At 39.3% G+C, this 26,697-nt stretch overlaps 1 protein-coding gene across 1 annotated transcript; it reads right to left on the bottom strand.

The window, feature by feature from the left end:
• Positions 1 to 5,115: 5,115 nt before the first annotated feature.
• On the bottom strand, positions 5,116 to 26,377 carry LOC103714786 (G patch domain and ankyrin repeat-containing protein 1 homolog). Its single transcript, XM_008802194.3, has 5 exons — positions 26,223 to 26,377; positions 26,078 to 26,131; positions 24,839 to 24,943; positions 24,061 to 24,261; positions 5,116 to 5,426 (listed from the first exon to the last, which is right to left on the bottom strand). Exons 1-4 carry the CDS (start codon positions 26,283 to 26,285, stop codon positions 24,127 to 24,129), a joined length of 357 nt encoding a protein of 118 aa, XP_008800416.2. The 5' UTR covers positions 26,286 to 26,377; the 3' UTR covers positions 5,116 to 5,426; positions 24,061 to 24,126.
• Positions 26,378 to 26,697: the final 320 nt, after the last annotated feature.

Raw genomic sequence — 26,697 nt, 5'->3', positions numbered from 1 at the left:
AGAAGTCAACATAGTGTTCATTCTCATTGTTTTCAATTGCAAAGCATGTTAATATAACTATAGAATGAGAGTAACAAAGATAAACTAAAATCTGCTCCAATAGTTTCCAACTTATTAAAATGTTGCAAGATGATCTCTTTGTCAGTTCTTTTGGATATGTCTTTCTTAATATATGTTACAGAGTTGATATTTATCCACTAATATCCCATCTGATTGAAAAGTATGTCTATTTACAATTTTTGTTGCAAAATAGGCTCTCTTAGCAGTACTTGTTGCAATTGGTAAAGCTAATGTTGGTACCAGGTAAACAAAACAGATATTCACTATGTTTCTTTGCCTTATAAGTTTTCTGTTTCCATGCCAATGATGTTATTCTCAAGGTAATTGTCAAGAGCCACTAATGATTTTGGTGAAAACTTTTAATTATAAAAGTAAGTTTGATCAACTTACTTTTGTCAAAAGTAGAGAAGGAAGCAGCTAGATTTAGATGAATAATAATAACTTATCGTTCACACTGGTAAAATAACCATTTAACTCATGAAGTTACTTTTCTATGACAAAATAAAGAAGCTCCACACATTAATAATGCAGATTGGCAACTTCTTGGGCTACCCTTTGTGATTTACCTTGAGGTATAAGCATAACATATCCTCAATGTTTAGAATCTCAATTTCATATTCTTCATAGAATTATGAAATTCTAGAAGAATTGAATCCCATCCATTATCCATCATAGTACAGAAGTTTTGAAACCTTAACAAGATTCTCAGTATTTCGAGTATCTTGCTCTTTTATTTTCTTGTTACAATTGCTTTGATGTCCCCAATATTGGATCAATGAAGCACAAGTTGAATAGAAAATCAAAAGTAATTATCGACTGAAATAACATATATGCTTCAGTTCTTTAACTATAATTCAAGAAATGTTCAGCTACTATCTTCATAACATTAACTACAATTAAGAACATGGATATTAAGTATAGTAGAAGTTTGTAATGAGAACCCCATGTATCGTGAGTTTGTTTAACACTGGTATTGACTCAAATACAGGACCGCTTGAAAGCTCATCATTATCAAGTACTTCTATAATTTCAATTGCTTGACATTCACAAACAGTAATGATATGTAGGATGCCCTGGCAATGAGAGGACATGAGCAGTCAGTTAAATAATAGACGAACTTGGAGGTATGTCGATTGTAATTCATGTGTAAAACAATGGGCGAGGTGTGTAGAACTTTTTGAGTGTCAAATGGTGTTGAGTAGCGATTGATTACCCATCAAAATAAGAATTTTGAGGCCATTTAGATTTACTTGCATGTTGTTTGCTCCATGATATCCTTGTTCTTTTATCTTGTCGAGCTTAATCCATGCGTTAATAACAATGTTCAAATGCCATCTCAAGTGTTAAAGCATTAGTAGAAGCAATGTGTACATCGCCCTGAAAGTGCTCGACCATGCATCATCTTTTATCCACAGTGCACAATGAAATTATTATTCACCTTTTATCATATTTTTATAAGTCTAGGAGGCTAGAGATATTCTCTCTCCTCTCTACATGATAGAGATAAAAAGGGAAAAGAAAGGGTAGTTATCACATTTTGATCTGTTGCAAGAGAATGATCTAATTGTACTTAGGTCAAACACTATATTTGTAACTTGAATTAAATTTAAGTTGAGTCTAATAAAACCATAACCATATCAGGAGTAGCTCAATAGGGTTCAGACTTGATTGTATAAACTTGATTAGTTCATATGAACCTTATTAGACAGCTCAAAGCTAGTCATACTAAGCTCGAACTTAGTACTTACTTAAGAGGCTCTGAGACTATCCTAACATAAATCTAGCTCAATTAGGTATACCTAAAAAATTCTAACAATTCCCAGTATTTCTTATTAGCTATAAAGATTTGTTAGGCTTAAAATTAAAGTATAGCTCAAAAATTCTAACATACGTATGTATGTACGTACATATGTGTGTGCGTGCGTGTGTGTGTTTTTCTTTTTTTTTTGTTTTTTCTTAAGAGGTGCTTTAATTCGAAGCTTGAAGGCATTAAATAAGTCTTTGCTTTTATAAAGTTAAAGAATAAGATGATGGCATCCCTCTCCTTGCTTGCACATATACTTTCGAGAAGATGGGGTTGCTGCCATTTAGGATTTAACCTGGAACATCCCCTAGTGCTTGCACTAAAGATAGGAGGGAGAACCAGGGTGCTCAAGTGTTGCCGACATTGATTGCGTGTATTTTACTTTACCAAAGTTACCCTCCACCCTTGGTTATCATCAAAGATCTCAATATTTGACCCAACAACTTGAATATATGATCTATTGCAGTTTTGTTGACCAACTTAAAACAACTGGATATTGGCATTTCCTATCTGTTTATTAGAACAATAAATGAAAAAATTTACATGATTCTATGCTGAGCCTTGAACTATAGTCAGGTAGCCATGTCATTCAAAATTATACTAAAAAGTAAATCTGTTGGTTGTCAAAGATTTTTGAAAGCCTGAAATAACTCTATACGTGTGGAGATTGTGGCAATATCCGTAAAACTTTTTTATGATAATGTGACCCTTAGTGATGATGAAAATTGTTTTACTTCATCAGTATATGTTGTCTAATTGATCAAATGAAATGGGTGGGAAGGAGCTCGAGCTCAGGATTCCAGCAAAATACCACACCCAGCGTATAGTAAATTATGTATGTGGGGTGATTTTTCTGCCCTAAAATTTCCCCGGGGGCTCGGGGGAATATCATTATGGTTATCTAACAGCTCGCACCGAAGGTGTCAGCTTACCAAAACTAAGTTGGCTGAGTCTCTCTTGGTGGTTGCACTAGAGACCTAGAAGGTAGTTAATACCTCACAAAATCTCATTTCTTATAAACACATCTTGTTAAGAAAATAATAAAATTTAAAAAAACTTCTCCTACATGATGTGAATTGTAGAGGGTAGACATTTGGACATCTACATATTAAACAAAGATTTGCATGCTAATTTTCTATGCCGAATTATACTTATCCTAACTAATCTAGGAACTTTCTACCTGGAAAAATGGCCATTCATGGGAAATTCTTCTAAAGAGTCGGCAGATCTATTTTACATTTTTACACAAGCAGAAGCAAATCAAAATTAAGTCATCGGCAGCAACCACAGGAAAAAAAATCAAATATACCACAGACTTGAAAGGAGCTTCTTCGCCAAATAAGTTCTGTGGATTTGTCTTTCCAGCTTTTCACTAGGAGAGCAGGCCATCTATAAACCTCACCGTGCATGTAGGAAGAGAGCAATCCTTTTTCTCCCAACTGCCAAGGGATAATTTGGGGTGGTTCTATATACACCCCCCCTATTGCTCAGGACACCCCCCAAAAATTAAAAAAAAATTAAATACTCTCTACACCCCCATTTGCCAAGGACACCCCTAAAAAATTAAAAATTCTTAAATTACCCCCCACCCTCCCCACCCCCTCACCTAAATTGCTCTCTACACCCCCCAAACCCCCCCCCCACCCCGCTCTTCTCCTCCAAAACACCTCGCCAACGCCCAAAACCCCCCCGTTCCCCCTTCTCCCTCTCGTCGCCGGCATTCTCCCGATCTCCGACCACCTCGCCGGCTTCTCCCGGAACCACCTCGCCGGCTTCTCCCGAAATTTTTTTTTTTCACGGTTCGTGCTCCGTTCGGCACTGGATCGCCGAACAAAAGGCTTCTATTCGGCTGAACAGTGCCGGACAGAAGCCTTCTGTTCGGCACTGTGCAGCCGAACAGATCTGTTCGGTTGAGGGTTGCCGAACAGAAGGCTTCTGTTCGGCACTGTTCAGCCGAACAGAAGCCTTTTGTTCGGCGATCCAGTGCCGAACGGAGCACGAACCGTGAAAAAAAAAAATTTCGGGAGAAGCCGGCGAGGTGGTTCCGGGAGAAGCCGGCGAGGTGGTCGGAGATCGGGAGAATGCCGGCGACGAGAGGGAGAAGGGGGAACGGGGGAGGAGGGGTTTAAGGGGGGTTTGAGGGGTGTTTTTTTTTTTTTCTTTTCAAAACGAAACGGAGGAGGAGGAAGGGGGGTGTATGAGAAAATTTCAAGGGCAATATGGTAATTACACTAAAGGTTAGTTTGGGTATTTTTTTTTTGGTTTTTGGGGGGTGTCCTGAGCAATAGGGGGGGTGTATATAGAACTACCCGATAATTTGGTGGTTGCCGACCTCAAGTAATGTTGAAAGAGCCTCCTATTTTCCTCTAATTACATGCGCTCTAATCTTCTTTTGGTCCCAAATCACCCATCAAACAAGTGAAGAAAGAAACTGGATGAAGGAGAAGGTAATGGTGGTGGAAGAGACCCTCCATTCCAAACGATCTAACAGGGAAAATGCCTACGCTAGTGTTACTGAAATGGGGTGCGATGAAAGGGTGGGGTGTGATGGGAGAGCAATTTTCCCAAGGTCACATACTTGGAGATTTGCAGCAGCAGGATTCTTGGTATCTTACCAAGGACTTTGTTTCATAAACCAATATCACAGAGCCCAGGATTCTTCTATTTTTTACCCTAATTTGCGCATGAGGCTGGATGCTGCGATTGTTTCTTGAGATAGATAATAAGACATATATGCCTGATGACAGATATATTCCACACCGTTTTGGATTGTAATCTGTTATTAGATGAGCACTGATCAGCCGAATTCAATCAGGGGGATTACCAAATTGAAAGAGATGGACATAAAGAAGTCTTCCGATGCTAGGGAACCTGGAATTTTGAAAGACCAAGAATGCCATAGCATATGACAAGTTGAGGAAATTTTCATCACAACTGAATAACTTTCCAACTGAGATGCCCAGGGTGCTCCACTTTTCCCAGAAGGATGTGGAGCGAGCTGGATGCTCCCCATATGAGCTGCTAGAATTATATCAAAATAACATGAGCAGAATCTCAGTCACTCAAAATGCAACTCCGGTTGGACGTATGAGATGCTTAAACCTTAGATGCGCCGGAGATAGGTTTGTTCGAAGGAAAAATTTGGGTGCTGTCAAAAAATGGACTATGACACACATACAAAAAAGGATCAGGGACTAGTATAGCCATTACAACAGGATAAGGACTTTGGATCCTTATAAGCAGCAAAAGGCTTTAGTAGGAATTCAGGTATATTTTGTATTCTTACTGAAAATTTTAACAAAAAAGTAACGAACATAAAACTTTTCTCAAGAAGGAACATACTCATGATTATATAGTGAAACATACAATTCAGACATGACAGATGGGCAGAGTCAGTTACATGTCAGGCAGCAAGCTAAAGCTGCTGGAAGTGATCCAAGGGCCAAAAATGCGATATTAATTGCCCCAGCAGAAGTGCAAAATGGGACCTGCAGCCAGATTCATTCAGAATGGCAACTTGGCAGAATCACAAAGCAGGCTTAACTGTTCCAATTCTGCCATCCTGCGTTCAAAAGATGCCATAATCCGGCAAGCTTAGTCCCATCTATTCCACAAGTGACTTCACAAAATAAGTAGTAGGTGACAATATTCTCTAGCAAGGACAATTCAGTTATTTTGATCATGCTATGAAAATTTAGTTTTTAGGCCAAAATAAACCCTCAAATAAATTTCTTAGCAGCCCATAAAATAGTTTGCAGAACATGATATGCTGGAAATACCAATAAATATAAAGAAAAAAGAATGAAAGGAAAGTGAACCTTGAATAATATGATGACCATGTCATGCTATCCAACTGTCTTCTAAAAGGGGTTATAGTATTATTAACTTGATGGCTAAGTCAGCTCAAATCAGCTATCAAAGTTATGCAAGTCAACAGGAAGAACCTTTCCTCAAGGATCAAGCATTCCATGTCCTAACGGTATTTCACATTCTTTTTGAAGTTGCAGATGACTGCATAGATTACAGAATATTCAAGTTTCACAGACTACTTTAAGAAAGGAAAAAGCTTAACCTGGGCAACTTCTAAAGGGAAATCATAATGTGCACAGAAACAAACTGCAACTATCTTTATCTTTTGGAAATCAAACATCCTTATAGTACTAGGGTAAGCAAGTAGATATTAGCATACTCATCCCCAAAAAAACCATTCTAATTTAGTAGCCCCATTTGTAATCCATCACAAAATTTGCACTTTGAAGCTCGGTCCAAAAGATTCTGGAACACTTTGATTAGTAATAAATACTACATATAAATGTAACTATCAGCAATTCACAGACCATATGGGTGAACATCAAGTACCCATCATTACCAGACCAGACTGGACAATTGGACTGCAGATCTAATGAACCAGTCCTTAGCTAGTTTGGTTCCTAGATCCGACCAGATACTTAGCAAACCTGAAAAATCACTCAAACTGGCGGAGTTTTAATAAAACAGCTGATCACTAAAGCAGAAAAGAAAGACTTTTGCCCTTAAACCAAAACCTCCTCATGCTATGACACTATTATTGTCCACTCACTTTTAGGTTTTTTTGAGAAAAACTAAAAGGAAACCTAATTGCCAGATTCATGATGATCTAATATTTGGAGAAGGCAAAGGGGAGGTAACCTCGAGTGGGACCACACCAAGGATGCAGCAGGCATGGAGCCAGCAGTTAAGGGAGTCGAAGTGCTTGGTGAGACCCCCACTGCTGCCATGAGGTAGGGCATGACAGCAAATGGGCAAGACAAGCCGATAGTCTCATTGCAGTGGACCACTAGGTTGGTGCACAATACTGGAGACTGAAGGGGCAAGCCAGTGGACCTCAGCAAAAGCTGGCAAGCTCAAAGACACTGTTGGGAACAGTGGTAGGAAGCAAAGAAGCACTTGGGAGGTGGCTCTGGCCTTTGGGAATGTGGAGACTGTTGACAGGTTTATCTGAAGTAATGAAGTTTATAATAAAAGAATAAGAAAGAAGATAGTACAGAAAGCTGGAAAAGTGGTTACCCACTAAACTCTTCATGTTACGACATCATCGGTTCTGCTACAATATCAAAATGTCAATATCTATTTGCCATATAAACATGGAAAGTTTTATAGTAACACGTGTGTGCATGAATGCACCCACCCACACCATCACACCCATGCACCCACACATGGATGTGCACCCATGCACAAGAACACACTGGCACCCACATGCCCGCGCACCCACAAACCCGCACACACCCATACATACACTCTCATGAGCGGCTATCCTCTCAACCCAAAAAAAGGAGGGAAAACTATGGCTATCCTCTCCCTTTAATTCAAAATTCGACATTTTATGTCAACTAGACTATTATTCTGTTCCTAAAAGTACGGGATTATCTAGACTACAGGGTGATATTCAATTCGATGAATTGGAGCTGAAAAATCCTCAATCTCATGGATGGACTCGAAATATCTTCATAATAACAAACCTGAGTTTCTAAAATTTTATATTGTTAAAATTTCTCGAAAGAAAATCTCAGTTAGGATATATATTTCCCCCCGCATCTCCTATTCCCAATCTCTTGGTGATTTCTTCTGACTCTTTCATTTCTAGGGGTCTATTTGTTTTGCATCTCCATTTACGTTACTCCTGCAATTAATTATTATCATGTGACTTAAAATAATGGGCTTCAACTGTGAGGGTTGAACATACATTCTCAAGAATCCGATGAATATTTAAGAGAAAATAATTTTTCAGCACTAAAACAATCACTATTTACACATTACTTGATAAACAATGTTTTGCTTATGATTATTAAATATAAGAGGACATGCTACAAGGGCATGACAAATTATGAACATAAAAGAGACCAAACCACATATAAAAATACAAGGATATGGCAGATGGAGGGAAGAAAGAAAATTGAGACAACAAAAGCAACTAAATGAATTGACCATGCGAAGTGACCTAGATTTTCATAAATGTGAGTTTACCTATGGCATATAATTATTTTTTTTTTCTAATTTGTTACATTTTTCGCCAGTTAAACAATTTGAAACGTTCCACTCCTTGCAGCTAGAGTATAGTTATAAAGGATTCAATGTGGACAGGCGAAAGATATGATGGAGATCGGGTGCAGCTAGAGTATAGTTATAAAGGATTCAATGTGGACAGGCGAAAGATATGATGGAGATCGGGTTTATAAGTCTCCTAACACTGGAATTTGTAGAGCAAAGTTTGCAATTTTGGACCTTACCGCCCGGTAGGGTGCCTACCATACCATACCGCCACGGTACCAAGACTTGGTTTGCCTTCCGTATCGATTATCGGTACCAAAGTATGTACTATACCGACAGGTACAGGGTGCACCAATTAGGCACCGATACGGAGTGCATGCATCTATTGGCCCAGAGGTTTGATGCTTATAGGTGTTGCATGCACCTTTGGGGCTACATGATCATATCAATCAAGCGAAAACAGGTAGGCATCATCTTAGGCATACTTGCTCATTGAGATAAGATGCTTATACATGGTTTTAATAAGAGGATAAAGATTTGAATGGCTTATGATGCCACCATTGAATGCTCTTTGCCGCATTAGGAAGAGCCTTTGCACTTGCAAATAAGAGTCCTTAGGAAGCGTTTTAACAATATGTAATGAGGCTGCCATTGCCCATTATGCTTGAAATGAAGAAAGCGTAGAGTTACTCAATCGAGTGGTTTATTTGAACATGATTAATGAATTAAGCAGTGGAAGCATGTGGTGGACTGATAAGCCGAAGAGGTGAAATAGTTTCAAAACATCGAAAGTTAAAAAATGGTTGAAAGTTCGTCTTGGAGATGGTTGACTATTCTCGGTAGTAAGTTACGTTCTAGCAATAAGAAGTTTTCGTTCATCAAAATTATAATAACAAATGTTATCATTAGACACATCAAAACAATCTTCAGGATCAATTCTGACAATGGTTAGCTCTCCACTGCTGGAACATTTCCACGCCTTCCCTAACTAGTCAAACAAATGCTTGCATTACTTGCATCCAATGTTGCATGGACACGAACATAGACATGAGAATCCGATCTAGTTACATTATCCAAGTTCTTGATTTGGAAAAAGCCAAAAATACAAGATACAGGGACACATAACAATGATTTTAGTTTTGTAGAGTAGAAAAATGTTAAAAGAATATATTTATCAAGTTGTTTTTCTTATATGTAAATGACCAGTGCTTCTTTGATGTTAGTGTGAAGTTATAATCTATTGTATACATATATGTATATGCATATGTGTGTATATATCTATATAAATGTATATGTGTGTATATGTATATCTACATATATTTATATCTATATATATATATGTGTGTGTGTATAAAATGGCCGCTCAACTTGTGTAGAGTTCTCCATTTTCCATGTGGGTGCTGGTATTAATGTGCTCGGCCATCATTAAAGTTCATTGCTTAATGCATGATAGAAATTTTGCTACTAAAACCTTCTATTTATTATAATTTATAATGTTGTTGCATTGCATTTCAAGAATAGTTGGAAAAAGGAGAAAAAGATCGTACCTTACGCATTGCACAAGGAAGGTATTAACGATGCTAGTATTAATGATGGGAGTTTCTGCATGACGATTGTTGTACAGAGTCCTCCGTTCACCCTATGGATGATATTAATCTATTATCTATTATATATATCTAAACTGGAGGCTCAGCTTGTACAAGGTTCTTCATTTCTCATTTAGGTGCTTGTATTTATCAGCTTGGCTATCATTAAAGTTTATTACTAATATGCAACAAATATTAATGATATTGGTATTGATGTGCTCGGCCATCATTGAAGTTCATTATTTAATGCGCAACAAAAATTTGGCTATTTAAACCTTTTATTTATCATAATTAGTTATATTGTTATATTAGATTTCAAGAACAATTGGAAAAACGAGAAGACCATATCCTACGCATCATGCAAGACTAGCATTAATGATGAAATTTTTGCATGGAGGCTCTTGTGCAGAGTTTCTCTGTTCATCATATGAATGCTGGTGTTAACGACAAAAGTTTCTACTCGACCATCATTAAAGTTCATTGCTTAATATGGCTAAGCATGTGTAGAGTTCTCCTTTCACCGCATGGATGTTGGTATTAATGACAAAAGCAAGGTACGCTGAATCGGTACCGATAGGCGTACCGGTCGTCTACCGGACCGGTTCGTACCGAAACCGGTCCGGTACGAATCGGCCTTTATTTTTTTTTGGGTTCACGGACACGCGCTGTGGCATTTATGACCCACGCGGGGCAGCGCGCGTTTCCCCGCACGGATGAGCTGGTAGAAAAATCGACGCACTCTCACACCACAGCGCGCGCGCTTTCTGGATTTTAAACCACAGCGCGCGCGTTGGGGTAAAAAAAAAATTGGTACCGATGCGAACCGGCCGGTTCGCACCGGTACGAGACCGGTACGCAGCCGATACCGTTCGGTACCAATCCGAAAATAGCTGAAACCGGTATCCGGACAGCTGGAACCGGTATCCATGCTGTCCGAGTACCGGTTCCAGGCCGGACCAGTCGGTACCGGGCCGAAATGGTCGGTACGGACCGGTTCGGCAGACCATGAACAAAAGTTTCTATATGAAGCTTAGTTGATCCAAAGTTCTCTATTTGCCATGCGGGCTCTGGTATTAATGTCGTCAATATTAATGATGAGAATTTTTTCTCGACCAACATCAATATTCTTTACTTAATGTGCAACAAAAAATTTGTTATTAAAGCCTTCTATTATTATAATTTATTACATTGTTATATTACATTTAAGAAATAGTTGGAAAATGGAGCAAAAACTGTACATAAGCATCATGCACGGTCGATATTAATGACACTGATATTGATGACAAAAGTTTATACATTGAGGCTCAGCTTGTACAGGGTTCTCCCTTCTCCATATGGATGTTGCATTAATAATAGAAGTTTCCATTCTACTATTATTAAATTTCATATCTTAATATGAAATAGACATTCAGTTAGTGAAGCCTTCTATTTATTATAATTTGTTACATTGCTAATTTTATTTCAAGAACGGTTAGAAGAAGGAGAAAAAATCGTACCCCATGCACCGCAGGGGTTATATGCTAGTTTATTATCTTACAACCATTATAATGTCACTCATTTCATTTGGAATATGTACTTGTTGCCTTATATGTTGAAAAAGGTGCAATGCTAGTAAATTAGGTGATGATTCATAGACTTAAAATTTTTTCACCAATACGAATGATTGATCATTCGTAATTTGCTGTCTTTAGTCATGCTTAAGGTTGTTGGCATCTTGATAACAAAATACAAGGGGAAGAGAAACAAAAGGACATTATCATTTGTTTAGAGTAAGCATAAGAAGTATGGGAAGCACATTATGTTGTAATGTGAAAGAACAAAGCTTATTTCAATAAAAATTACTGGCATTAAACTGTATCTACATAATTGTTATCAAGCATATTCATGAAAGTTAAGTGAGTTAGTTTGATTTTGAGTTTAACTGAACTTAGTGCGTGTACCCCCCAAACCCAATCCCGACTCTCCCCCCAGTATTCAAATCCCATTTCGCCAGGTTTACCGAAAAATAGATTTTCCAAAGATATCCCTTTGCTTAATTGATTTTCCAAAAATTTACTTAAAAACATTCCATTGTTGATTTCGATTCTAGTCATGCATCAAATGTGTTAAAGAATCTGGCCATTCCAATTCACATTCCAACCCATTCCGATTCCGATTCCGGTGGTGAACCAAACGCACCCTTAGTTGAGAAGGGCCAAGTTAGGTTGGGTCTTATCAAGTTGAGTTAGGGCAAGCTGGATCCAGTCCATCCATGTTGAGTCATACCAAGTCAATAGATCAAGTTAGGTTAGCTTGACCAAGTCACATAGGTTGGCCTAGCTGTATGCAAGTTAGATCCTTGGAGGGCTGAACTCTAGTTGGTGTTGTTCAGTAGAACTAGTCTTTCCCATGTTGGGCATATTTCTACCACGACAAACTCCTAGAAGTGATTGCTTCAAACAATTAGGACTTTGTTTATGTCCAAGTACGGAATCTGAACTATTCGAGTCAACATAAAATGGCTCCTAAAGAAACAATTTTGAATTATCATTCAAGTAAAGCCTTTGCTAAGGCTAAAGGAAGCAAGACCATATTGCACATTTTTTATGTGTTGAAAGGTATTTGTTGAGATTGGTGCTGCTTACTTCCTCCATGTTTCTTAAGATGTCAATATTTGTAGCAAGGATTCAAATACCGGTATCGGGCCTGTCATTGGTTTTAAGCTAGACCAGTATGGGGGCTTGAACTAGTCTCATACCCAGATGGCTAAAAAAGATTTTTTTATTTTTTACATTTTCATGAGATTTTTTGGTTTCTATGCATGATAAGGATATCTATTGAAATGCATGACAATAAATTTTAACCATAAATATTAATAATTCATAAGAGTAAAATATTGATCCAGATAAAAACAAAAACCACCATATTGTAGGGGGCTATCCACCCTACAATATATCCAAAATTCAAGAAAAATGAAAAAAAAATATGACAAAGATTCCTCTTATTTTTTGGTCTTTGCCAAATTTTTGGAAAAAAGAGGATGAAAGGCCTCTGACATAGACACATAGGCCGAAACAGACAAAATCAGGGATCTGGCTGCATAAGGTTAGGGTGCAAGTATGGAAGAAAAAGGTTAACATAATTGAGCTGCATAAGCGATAGGTCAAGGATGCTTGCAAGTAAGAGATAAACTAGAATGTAAATACTACCAGGATAAACTCGATAGGACTTGAACAAGACCTCTCCTACCTTGGATGAATTGGAACTCTCTAGTATTGCAATAAAATAAAATAATATATATTTATATATTTGATTTTATGATAATTTTGAAGCAAGAAAATAAAAAATGACTGAAAACCTAACTCATAGAAGGCTTTGAATCTGAACCAAAACTCGAAAGCAAGAAGCAAAAAAAAATCTATAAGCAAACTAATCTATGATAATTAGTTGGATTTTCACCAACCGAACTTCTTGCCAATCAGAGTCGCACCAATCTTCACTTGGGCTTTTCACATTCCATCGACTACCTTCACACAAGGCTTTCTAGAATCACATCAAAAGAAAAGAAATCTTTCGAATTGCATGAAGGCTGCTAAAAGTCGCACCACAATAAGGCGAAGTCACACTACCAAAGAAAACACTCAAAAAGGGCTTCTAAATTCAATAATATTCACTATGGTCAAGATGGAGCACATGACTATTTATAAAGGAGGTTTCCTAAAGCCTATAGGCTTTCCTAATTCTCCTAGGATACAAATTATCTAGAGAACATAAAGAGAATAAAAAAAAATAATATTCTAATCCAAAAGGACTTCTAACTACTCCAATAAGTGTCTCTAGAAGAAACAAATAACAAAACTTGAATAAAAGTACTAGGCAAAATCGTTTTTAACTTTAGTGGACACGGATTGACATTTTCATAATTAACTACAACTTCGCCAGCAATGACAAATCTTCAATAAATCAGCCATAACTTTCTCATATGATCTTTAAGTGATCCAATTCCACTTGCATTAGAAAACTTAATTGTTGTAGAACACAATGGAAGCAGTTTCATGCTGAAATGTTACATGTTCTATTTTTGGTGATTTTTAAAGTTGTTGCTATATATGACACTTCATTGCAAATATTTAAGCTTTATGGGAACTTATGAGTCAATGCCACCACTTATTCCATCTTGTCCATCAATTTAAGCTCCCTAAGGTCGCCCATGATGCTTTGATGCCTCTCTTTTGGCCTTAGCATGATTCTTAAGGCCCTCCCCTAAATATTTCTAGTCGCCCATGGCTTTTCACATTCAATCGACTACCTTCACACAAGTGATGCGGGACAGCTGATTTTTTTTTTTAAAAAAAAAGAAATTCAGAAGGGGAAGGAGGAGGGAGGAGTCTGGAGTCCACCAGATGCCAAAACAAAGCCTTTTTTAATCCAAATATTCTAACCACAACAATAGACATGAGGGTCTCATATATAGCCCTCTATGTAACTGCCCATGACTCCCACAAAACATCATATAACTACCCATGATCCCCACAACATAGCTAAATACAGTCATAACAAGTCAACAACTAACAAGGACGAAAATACATAATAAATAAACCAAAATACATAAGAAATAAAACTAGGGCAGCCAAAGTGCTATGCACGCCGGCGACGCCTATACACATGCTGGAAACGGTGGTCTGTGTCCCCACCAACTCCCCTCAGCTGAGAGGAGTTCGCCTCTGGCGAAACGGAGGTCTGGTAATGCTCCAACAGGTCGGAAGCAAGTCGCTGAAGCTCATCTCTGCTAATCCAAGTATCATCTGACGGAGGTCGACCATGCCACCTGACCAGATATCGCTGATAACCACCATTCTGTGTACTGACAATCTGATCGTCCAAAATCTGTTCCACTGTGTCTGTGATCTGCGGAGAAATAGGTACAGGAGGCAAGGCAGGAGCAGGAGATAGGGTCTCAAAGTTGGATGTGAAGTCAGTGTCAGGCTCATTAAAGGGGTCAGTAGGAATAGTTGTCGGACCTCGGTAGGCAACTAAGTCTTCTACATTAAAAACTGGATTAATCCCAAAATCACTTGGAATATCCACCACATATGCATTAGATCCAACCCGTTTCAGAATTTTGTATGGACCCATACTTCGGGCGTGCAATTTCCTAACGGCTCCTGGTGGAAACCGTTCAGGTCTGATTCTGATCATTACATCATCACCCGCTCGAAATTCTTGATAACGTCGACGTAAGTCAACGGCCGTTTTATATCTCGCATTGTTGATTTCAATTTTCTTCTTAATCTCTTTATGTAAATTTTGCATGTGTTGCGCAAAGGATTCAGCGGTCTCAGAGATTCTATTGTTAGGGGCTACTGGGATAAGATCAACAGGTTTTCACGGTACATAACCTAAGACAATTTCAAAAGGGCTCAAGCCAGTGGTCCTGTTTACAGAGCTATTGTAGGCGAATTCAGCTATGGATAGAAGAAGATCCCAATTACCTGGGTGGTCACCTACTAAACATCGTAGAAGGGTTCCTAGACTGCGGTTGACCACCTCAGTTTGCCCGTCTGTCTGAGGGTGATAGGCTGTGGAATATTTAAGCTTAGTACCCATAAAGTTCCATAGGGTCTTCCAAAAATAACTAACAAATTTGACATCTCTATCAGTCACTATCGAGGTTGGAAGCCCGTGGAGTCTAACGACCTCATCAAAGATAATCCTCGCAACTTTTGAGGCATCAGAAGTCTTGGAAGTGGGTAGAAAATGTGCCATCTTAGAGAACCGATCCACTACCACGAGAATGGAATCATGCTTACTTCTAGTCTTTGGCAATCCTAGCACGAAATCCATACTAATATCCTGCCAAGGACGATCTGGGACAGGAAGGGGTGTATATAAACCAGTGTTTTGTTTGCGCTGTTTGGATAGATGACAAGTACGACACTGACTAACAATTTTTGCAACATCCCGTTTTAAGCTAGGCCAATAAAATCTTTGTTCGACCATATCAATGGTCTTATTTCTACCAAAATGGCCAGCTATTCCTCCTGCATGAAGTTCCCAAACAAGAAAATCTCGAAGGGATGTTTGAGGGATACATAGCTTGTTTCCTCGGAATAGGAATGCATCAACCACAAGGTAATCACTATTGTCCCTGGTGTGACTTTCTAACACACTAGCATAGATCTCAGCGAAGTCTGGACAAGTTGCATAATCAGCAATCATACGATCAAATCCAGTAACCTTTATGCTCACTGACAAAAGTAGTGCGACACGTCGGCTTAGGGCATCAGCGGCCTTGTTGTCAATTCCTGCTTTATAACATAACACGAATGTGTATTCTTGAAGAAATTCAGCCCACTTTCCGTGTCGTGAACTCAATCGTTTCTGAGAGTTCAAGTACCTCAAAGCTTCATGATCAGAATATAATACGAACTCTTGAGGTAATAAATAGTGACGCCAGTGACACAGCGCTTGTACAACTGCATAAAATTCTTTGTCATAGGTGGAATATTTTCGTTTGGCATCATTTAGCTTCTCACTGAAGTATGCAATAGGATGTCTGTCTTGGCTTAAGACTCCACCTATACCTAGACCAGATGCGTCACAAGAGACTTCAAAAACTTTAGTAAAATCTGGAAGACGCATTACCGGAGCTTCAGTCATTCTAGTCTTGATCTCTTGGAATGCCCTTGAGGCCGCAACGGTCCAATGAAATTCACCTTTCCGGATACAATCCGTAATCGGTGCAGTGATCGTACTAAAATTCTTGATGAACCTTCTATAAAAGGTGGCTAGGCCGTGGAAGCTTCGCACCTCAAATAATGTAGTGGGTTCGGGCCATTTAAGAATAGCTTGGACCTTCTGTGGGTCTGCTGAAACACCCTCAGAAGAAACAACGAATCCTAAGAAGATTACACGATCAGTCATAAATGAACACTTCTTAAGATTCGCATATAGGCTTTCTTTTCTTAGTGAATTGCAAACCAAACGTAGGTGCTCAAGGTGTTGTTCCTTGTTTTTGCTATAAATTAAGATATCGTCAAAGTAGACTACAAGGAATTTACCCATGAAAGGTCTTAGCACCTGGGTCATGATTCGCATAAATGTACTAGGTGCATTTGTTAATCCGAAGGGCATGACTAGCCACTCGTATAACCCATCTTTGGTTTTGAAAGCTGTTTTCCATTCATCACCTGGACGGATACGGATTTGGTGGTAACCACTCTTAAGGTCAATTTTGGAAAAGATAGTGGCACCTGCCATCATATCAAGCATGTCATCCAATCGTGGTATTGGAAACCGATATTTAACCGTTATCTTATTAATTGCCCTGCTATCCACACACATTCTCCAAGTGCCGTCTTTTTTGGGCGTTAGAAGCGCCGGCACCGCACACGGGCTAAGACTTTCTCGGATGAACCCTTTTTGGAGTAGTTCATCAATTTGCCGTTTCAATTCAGCGTGTTCAATCGGATTTAGTCTATAATGAGGCAAGTTCGGGAGAGTCGCCCCTGGAACCAAATCTATGGCGTGCTGAATGTCACGCATAGGGGGAAGCTCATCAGGAAGGTCCTCAGGAAAGAGATCCCTAAATTCTTCCAGAACATGATGAACTTCCTTCGGAAAATCTACTTGAAAGTCAGGAACAACTTCTTTCGACACTAACACAATGACTATGGATCCTTGGGCTGCTGCTTTCTCAAATTCCTTAGGACTAATGATTTGAAGGCGCTTTTCAACCTTCACATCCTTCTTTCCAGCAATAGAAGGTCTAGGCGGTAGAGGGTTTAGTCGAATTTTCTTTCCTTGGTGAACAAAAGAACAAGAATTGGATTTGCCATAAATGGTCACATCCAAATCATAAAGCCACGGTCTACCAAGGATGATGTGTCCGACGTCCATGGGAATAACATCACACCATACCTTATCATTATATTCAGAAAAGTTGATTTGGACGAGACAACGCTCAGTGACTGGTATAGCGGTTTTATCCACCCAAGACACATTATAGGGGTTAGGGTGAGGCACTGTCTTTAACTGTAGCTTCTTGACAGTTCTTGTGGATACAACATTGACACAACTCCCACTGTCGATGATAACCTTACAGCTATGTTCGCCACATTTGATATAGGTGTGAAATATGGATCGACGCCTCCAGTCATCATCTTCTCGCTTTGGTTGTGTAAGGACACACCTGACTACGCCTAAAGGAGTGGAACCCTCAAGTGAGTCCGGTTCCTCACCTTCATCTGACTCTTCAGGGTCTATCTCTGGTTCATGGACCAACTCATTCTCTTCATCATTTCTATCTTCTTCGATGACCAATGTTTTCTTAGTAGGACATTGACTAGCTCTATGCCCAAAACCAAAACATCTGTAACACTGATCTCGAGAAATTTTGGGTGGTTCACTTAAAATTTCCTTACTCTTTTGATCATTAATTTTTGGGGACTCGGTCGCTTGATTTCTAATATTAGGCTTACTCCAAGTATTAGTTTGACTACCGTGGGTGTTCTTATAATTGGTCTCCTTAAGATCAAATCGCCTAAAGGTTGTCTTATTAGTATAACGCTCAATGTCTTGGACAAGTTGATAAGCATGTTCTAATGAATTGACCTCACGCAGAATAAGCTCTTTTTGTAGATCATCTCGCAATCCGGACCTAAACCTAGAAAGGGTCAATTCCACACTCTCGCGTGCATCACATCGCATGAAGAACTCATCAAAGCGAGCGATGTACTCAGACACAGGTTTGTTTCCTTGAATCAGTCGTTGCCACTGATCTAACAGGCGACTCTTATAGGATGTTGGGAGATATTTTTCCTTTAACTTCTCCTTCATTTCATCCCAATGTACCACAGGGGGTTGTCTAGCTCTAGCAAGCATATTTTCTATTGTGTTCCAATGTAATTTTGCAAGACCAATGAGCTTCATTTTTGCAAAACGGACTCTGCGATCGTCAGACAAGCTGTACCATTCAAAGTAATGGTCCATATCAGCGAGCCAATCGATGAAGACTTTTGGGTCAAGACGACCATCATAACTTGGTGCATCGATCTTAATACTGCGCATTACATGCTCATCTGGTGTCTCACGTGCTCTTAGATAGTCCCTTTGGTGTTGTGGCCCAAGGCCTCTGGGGCGGGACGGTTCAATCTCACCAAGTTCAGATTCTCCATCGTTGTGAGTCACTTGGAGGTTGGTGATTGAATTTTCAGCCATAGTCAAGCGAGTGTTCAGTCTAGTTTCAAGGTCAGTGATTCTTGCTCCTATTCTGGTTTCTAATGCTGTTATGGCATCTAACACCTGTTGGTTTGGGTTGGTCGACATCTCATGTGAGTAAGATGTACCGCTGCGAGTTGTCATACTCTAGAATTCAAAAATCCTAGATATATAATTAACATAAAATCAACAATGTTGAATAAAAGACGACTTTTGACGTAGTCTTGGTTACCTTCGAATTAGCACAGGTGATAACTAAATATCAGGACCTTAGGTACTGCTAACCTTGGTCTGGATCATGCAAAATCTTTGCAGGTTAATCTAATGAAAGTGGGGTCCTTCAAATTGATTTGGGTTTCACCAGATTCAAGTAAAATTTCCTAGTTGCCTTTCGAGGATTTGAAAATAATTTATAAGGCTCAATATGTGTTTTCAAGGGGCATAGGCTTTTATAAAATTAAGGTCCTATCTCAAACCGACAACATGAAGTGAAAACAATAATAATCTAAAGATAAACTAGTTTATAGGGAAAGGCTGAAAAATAATTATGTAAAGGGAAGATACGACCTCTTCTTACAGATCTGAATCAGTGGATGAATTTGGATGTCAGAGTGCAGAACCGGAGCCCGATGATTTGTAGAAGATGCTGCTGGAAGACGGCCAACTGCGGGTATCGTTGTGGAAGTCCAACACGTGGCAGGGTCTGGATCCAATTGTAGAAGCTGGAAGAATCAGGCCCACAAGATAATGGGCTAACAGAACTCACCTGTAATGGGCCGAGGGCTGGGGTCGGCCCGCTTGCCCGAAAGTAAAACACGGTGGCTCGCCCGAATTCAAAAGCACACCGTGGATCCGAAGCTTCTGGATGGCTTCGGATCCCTCTGTGTCTGTGGGAGCAAACCCGAGGGAGACGCCGTGGGGGGAAAAAAAAAGGGAAAGAATAGAAGAAGAAGGGGAAGGAGCGATGTCGGAGGGTGGATCCCTCGTTCTGGGGAGCGAGGGGGTCGGCGAAGGCGGAGGATGGAGTCCGCAGCGGAAGTCGGAGGTGGCGGCACAGTGGCGGTGGAGGCGAAGCAGCGAAGCGTCGACGGCGGCAGTGGTGGCGGAACCCTAGATCTAGGGTTCTTCTCCGTCGAGCAACAGGTACGATCTTTCTTGCTCTTTTTTTTTTTTTTTTTTTTTTTTTTGAACAGCACGTGCAAGTCACGTGCTGCGTCTGCTGTCCCTCACGTGAGGGTCATGTGACCTCTTTTTTTTTTTTTTTTTTTTTTTTTTTTTTGGAAACGGATCCGGGTTAATAGACTGGGTAACGGGTGAGGGACTTACCCGTTAGCTGGTGTTGCTTCAACCTCCCGACGGTTTCGGGAGGTGGTACCGGGCTCTGCGGCTACGGTTGCTGGCAGTTCCCGGCGGCCGATCGTGCCGAAGTCCACGCTAGCAGTGCGGGGGGGGTCTCAGTGGTCTGTGGTGGCCGGCGACCGGTCACCTGCTCCGGCACTGGGTTTCCTCGCAGGAATGTCTCCCGTCTCGCTTCGTGTGCGCGGTGGCCGGCAGACGCTTCGGCGGGTCCGAGGGACAGATCTGAAAGAAGGGCAGCGATGCTCTTCTTCTTTTTGACAGAGGGAGTCACCCGTGGTCCGTCAGCTCGCTCCGGCATCCGGGGTCGGGATACCGCGTAGATTTCGTGTGCCCACCGGAATCCTGGGATCCGGCGGTGCTCTGCCATACACTTGGTAGATTTCTGTGGGAGTTTCGGGACAGAGGAGACAACAAAAGATTTTTTTTTTTTTTTTTTTTGCAGACTGTCCCACTGCGGCCCAGAAAATGGCAGTGAAAGAAAAGGAAGGGAAAGGATCACGGATCGGGGCGTTGGCACAGAGGCAAAGCCCAACAGTGCTCTGATACCAAACTGATGCGGGACAGCTGATTTTTTTTTTAAAAAAAAAAGAAATTCAGAAGGGGAAGGAGGGAGGAGTCTGGAGTCCACCAGATGCCAAAACAAAGCCTTTTTTAATCCAAATATTCTAACCACAACAATAGACATGAGGGTCTCATATATAGCCCTCTATGTAACTGCCCATGACTCCCACAAAACATCATATAACTACCCATGATCCCCACAACATAGCTAAATACAGTCATAACAAGTCAACAACTAACAAGGACGAAAATACATAATAAATAAACCAAAATACATAAGAAATAAAACTAGGGCAGCCAAAGTGCTATGCACGCCGGCGACGCCTATACACATGCTGGAAACGGTGGTCTGTGTCCCCACCAACTACCCACCAACAAGGCTTTCTAGAATCACATCAAAAGAAAAGAAATCTTTCGAATTGCATGAAGGCTGCTAAAAGTCGCACCACAATAAGGCGAAGTCACACTACCAAAGAAAACACTCAAAAAGGGCTTCTAAATTCAATAATATTCACTATGGTCAAGATGGAGCACATGACTATTTATAAAGGAGGTTTCCTAAAGCCTATAGGCTTTCCTAATTCTTCTAGGATACAAATTATCTAGAGAACATAAAGAGAATAAAAAAAATAATATTCTAATCCAAAAGGACTTCTAACTACTCCAATAAGTGTCTCCAGAAGAAACAAATAACAAAACTTGAATAAAAGTACTAGGCAAAATCGTTTTTAACTTTAGTGGACACGGATTGACATTTTCATAATTAACTACAACTTCGCCAGCAATGACAAATCTTCAATAAATCAGCCATAACTTTCTCATATGATCTTTAAGTGATCCAATTCCACTTGCATGAGAAAACTTAATTGTTGTAGAACACAATGGAAGTAGTTTCATGCTGAAATGTTACATGTTCTATTTTTGGTGATTTTTAAAGTTGTTGCTATATATGACACTTCATTGCAAATATTTAAGCTTTATGGGAACTTATGAGTCAATGCCACCACTTATTCCATCTTGTCCATCAATTTAAGCTCCCTAAAATCGCCCATGATGCTTTGATGCCTCTCTTTTGGCCTTAGCATGATTCTTAAGGCCCTCCCCTAAATATTTCTAGTCTGCATCAACCTCACCTAAACGGAGTGCCCTCCCTGCCGATCCACCAGCACCCCGTTCCCACTGGGAGCTTCCACAACCCCTTTCCTTCTCCCCTTCTTCCCTTTCTCTCTCTTCCATTTTCACCGAAAGGTCAAAAGGAACAAGCTCTCACGAGATGCCTGAAGGCACCAATATCCCTATCTAGTCTCCTATCCTTGCCACACCATCAAAAATCTAAAAGAAATTTCTTGTAGTTGGGATGCCCTCAAATTGCTTGAAACTGGGTTTCGTGCTAGTTGGTACCACACCATTTTGGCCCGGACGCACGAAACGAGCGTCATAGTGGCTGAATTAGTGTCTGTACTAGCCAGTACCGGTGTTTACCAACCCAACCTAGTTCAGGATTCCTTTTTTTTTTCACTGATTTCAGCAACTCAAAAGGCATCCAATGCTGTAATTCTACCAAAATAGTCTGTTACAGGTTCTATCATACTGTTCTAGTGGCCTTTAAAACCTTGATTTGTTGATTTCACTAACTGTAGAAGCTGCTGAGGGCAAGGTTCAAATTGTTATCAATATGTTACATTATCTATTTATTATTTAATCCATGTTAATCATTCTCATGGTGTTTAATCCTTTTTTTCTTCAAACAGATTATATCAAGGTTCGTCGTCTCGATACCAGACCCCGTATTAGTATCGCACTAGTACTGTATCAGTACGGTACGGTACGAAATTTTTCAGCGTACTCAGAACCGGTGCGCCACCTGTAGTAGATACCGGTACGGTACGGTATGCTCCGTACCATCCGGTTTGGGTTGGTACGGCAAACAATGGATTATATTACTCTTGGTAACATTATTTTGGAAAACATTAGCCATAACTTTAAAGCATTAGAGGATAAAGGTTCTGTAGCAGTTATACAATATATATTAGTTATTCAACCAATTAACCATCTTTTCAAATTATGGTACGCCGTACCAGCCCGAACCAGACAGTACGGGGCATACTGTACCGGTTTGGGATCGGTACTCGGTACGGATGGTGTACCGACACTCGGTACGTTAAAAAAAATTTCGTACCAACACTGTCCTAGTGTGGCACCGGTACGGAGTTCGATACCGCAATGACGAACCTTGGTACAAATAGTGTATTAACTATTGCATTTTCAGATAGCAAAGATGCAGCTAAGTTCGAGCAAAGGAGCAGCAATACTGATCATGCATCCAACCAAATCTGAAACTTCAGTAGAATAGAGTTTTATTGCATGCCATGCATGCACATCTACAATATATAATGAGAACACTAAAGCTAAGGGTGAAGCCAGACTCCCACAATGCGAAGCCTCCCAAAATGGTCTTTTATTAGTAAAAAGGTCCATATAAGAAGTTGTGCATGCTAGAGAGGGAGCAAAGCATGCATCTTGAGATACGGATTCAAACAATCTATCTTAGCTTGAAATACATCTCTCTTTTCGAACAAGCATAGGTCCCATTTCTCGATTCTTAAAGGAAAAGATGAGAAAACAAAAACTCTTTACAAATATCATCACATAACAAATTGTGGAGCCCCAATCCTAGGTAACCTATTTGTTCCACCACACATCCAAAATTAATATATTTATTTATTCTTAAAAATTAGTAATATATTATGTATTATAATCAAATTAAAGCCATCTATTATTTTCATCATGTGCGTAGCATGTGAATGGAGCCACATGTGAAAAGAAGAAGGAATTTTTTCAGCCTCACTGTTTGAGCCAACTAATGTATTGAAAATCCACATATCATCCATATTTGTAAGAGTCCCTCACATATATTATATATAATCTGACAGAAATATAGTTCGATACTGCCTTATGGCCTTCTAAAACAATACAGATTATTTCATCTTTTCGAAAGTTTAAATGGACTCTTTGAATAACTTTATATTTTAAAAATTGAAAAGAGAAAATATAGCCGCTCATCAAGTCTTTCACATGGAAATCACGTGTCAAGATCTAATCTATTTATAAGTAAACATAATTATACAAGGATGCTAAGTGGTGCATCAGCATGGGTGGAAATGTAAAACACAACAGCACTAAACTCATCATCTAAATTTTAAAACTTAAACAGAAATCCAGATAAAAGAATCTTATATTATTTACAGTTATTGTACAGGTAATTCATTTGCTCTATACTAAAACACAATTGCATTTTAGTGTGAAGTTACATCCAGATGCAAGAGTTCAAAGTGGTTCTGTGAAAACAAAGACATAGCATGATGACTAGCGCAAACTTGTTTTGCATAACAAAGAAAGACAAGTAGCTAAACCAAAGGAAGGGGAACCCAAAAAAGAAGAAGAAGAAGAAGAAACTTCAGGTACCTGTACATAGTTCTCATAGGTCCAGCTCAGCAAGAAATGGCATGCAAAGGATGAGTATTTCGGAATTCAGACATTATCTGGCCAGAACTCTCTGAAGAAGGCTCGTTCAAATTCCTTCTCTTTCATTTGCTCCTCTTCTTGCTGCATCTTCTTAATCCTTTTAGAGACCGACATTTGTTTTTTCTTTGATTGCAAGTTTTCCTAATGAATAGGAGCACATACACCATACTTAACTTCATGCTTGTAGTTTTATCAATAAGAAAATGAAAATGTCTAATAATTGGAGCAAGGTCAAATAGCAATAGTTGCAAAGTTAGAGGATATGTTCAAGCAAGAAATTGGTAGAAATAATAATAAGACATGGATGCACATAGCAAAAAGCAACTATTTAGTTCTTTTTCAATTACATTAGTTAAACACTATTTTGAGAGGTGAAAAGTGCTCTATAAAAAGAATTAGCTAATTAAATAATTAAAGAGCTGTTTGAAATGTAAATTCGAGCAAGGATCTTGCAATATCTGTTTAGTACTTAACTGGTTTAAAAGAACTTCATATTTTAACTTTCAACAGTCACATTGAGTTGTGCTGCTTTGTTTCCATATTATATCAAAATAAGGGAGAATATTATCTTACATTTCCTTTATTTTGCACTCCATAGGAATGAATATTCAACTAGCAAATGGTATAACATCTTCATATTTACAAACTTTGGACACTTAAGGAAAAGAAGAGAGCAAAGAGAAGCTGATATGTAGGAATTCACAAGTTCATTTTGCACCTTAGAAGTAGGATCCTCCGGAAGCTTCTTCTTTTCCTTTATTTTCTCTGCACCAAGACCACGCTTATTTTTCTTCACATGAGTTTGCAAAGGTTCTAACCTTCCCTGTTCCATGAGTCCATGATTTTTTTGGGTAAGGACCAGTCCATGATTTTTCAATGCTTCCATCATGAAAACGAAAAAGAACAGAAGAACATATGCAAGAGCAGGAAATAAATTACATCACTATGGTAGTAAGGCATAAAGAACATAATCAGCATCGAGCACATACCTGCTTTGCATAAGATGGCCAAAGAAAATGAGCATAAACACGTCAAAATAAGAAACATTTAGGAACTTGAAATCAAGAACAAGATGGATATTAGACTCCATCAGGACCAGTTGATAAATGTTTTAATATGGGGGATCACATCCACCTTTTATGTACTAAATCCTCTCAAATTCATAATTATCTTGCCTTTTATTTTCAAAAAAAGAAATGAATTAAATCAGAAATAGTATGCAGAAATTTATGTTATGGAGTACTGGTTTCAGCATGAACAATAAGTACAATCATACTTAATGCAAGACACACTTTATCCATCTACAGCATGTATTCTCTGCATAGCCGACATGTTTTACTATTGGATAGTTATGCTGACTGCCCAAGTGACCTCGCATTCTCAGTTAAATCTTTTATGATGACCTTTTCCTTCAATGCAGGATCAACTTAAATTCCTGATCCCAGTAATGGCATAAGCAAAAATACTGATCAATCGAACAATTCATTTTGTATCTAGATGTGCATGCAAATTATAAAATCTAGATGACACACAAGAATGACTCAACCCAATCTCTAAACGATACCTGAGGGCACAAAATCCCCAAATCTCAAATTATCTTAATACATTCTCATAAAGAAAACATTCAAATATCATAATTCAAACCTAACAATGCTCCAAAGTAAGGATTTCTAACAAACGACCGGACAAGAATAACACCCCTATTCTCACTGAGAACCTTAAAGGAAATAAAAAAGACAAAAAAGCGAGCAAAAAACCCTAGAAATTAAGAGCATCCTAATTCAGCGAAGAAAATCCAGTTGTTCCAAATACCACCACCAAAATTGCAACAAACTGAATCAACGAAATTGCACGGATCATAACCAAAAATTCGTACATAATAAGAGAATAAGATAATCTAAGGGAACATTAGAATCACAGAACAGGAACTAGGATCAAATTTGAGAGGAATTCTGACCTGCTCGGAAGCACCAAGACCGGTGCCCTCCTTCCACCCGCATTTCCTGAGTAGCTGCAGAAATTAGATGCATCGAACGTTAGCTCAGGTGCGAGAGAAGAGTAGCAGAAAACCAAGAACCCTAACGACAAAGAGGAAGGCGGACCTGAAAGCCAACGTTGGAGGAATCGATTGCTCGAGAGCTGGAACCCAACTCCTCGTCCCCCATGGCGATGATTTTGTCCTTCGTCGCTCCTCGGCAGCGCGAGGTTTCGCGTTCCGCCTGATTGCCGATTTATTTATATACGTCGGCGGGCAGTTCGCGTATTTAGATTAAATTCGGCGTAGAATGGGGCATCTGATTTGCTTTTATTTTTTTCGCTTTTCTAAAATTTATTTTGAGTTAGACTTATAAAACATTTAATTAAAAGAACCTTATATTGTTGGCTAATGCGGCTTAAGGTTGGTGACATTACTCAATCTCATATTTAGGTTATGATTTTAGATCCTAATCAAACCTATTAGCTGATAGAATCAAATCGGGTTGAGTCGATGGAAAGGATTTTAGACCCAATGGATCATTCAGGGGTTTAGGGTCAGGTGTGACCCAAGCCTTTCGAGTTCGGTTCGGGATCAAGCTG

The sequence above is a fragment of the Phoenix dactylifera genome, unplaced genomic scaffold, assembly GCF_009389715.1.
Source record: "Phoenix dactylifera cultivar Barhee BC4 unplaced genomic scaffold, palm_55x_up_171113_PBpolish2nd_filt_p 000144F, whole genome shotgun sequence".
Lineage (NCBI taxonomy): Eukaryota > Viridiplantae > Streptophyta > Magnoliopsida > Arecales > Arecaceae > Phoenix > Phoenix dactylifera.
Note: the sequence above shows the minus strand (reverse complement) of the source record. Positions and strands in the feature narration are given on the sequence as shown.

Bases quoted from the DNA above. Each gene is read 5' to 3' on its own strand.
- LOC103714786 (XM_008802194.3), bottom strand. From the start codon at position 26,285: ATGGGGGACGAGGAGTTGGGTTCCAGCTCTCGAGCAATCGATTCCTCC. The intron at 24,944-26,077 runs GTCAGAATTCCT...CTCATGGAACAG, and splicing joins GTCTTGGTGCTTCCGAGCAG to GGAAGGTTAGAACCTTTGCA. The intron at 24,262-24,838 runs GTGCAAAATGAA...CCTATTCATTAG, and splicing joins CGGAGGATCCTACTTCTAAG to GAAAACTTGCAATCAAAGAA.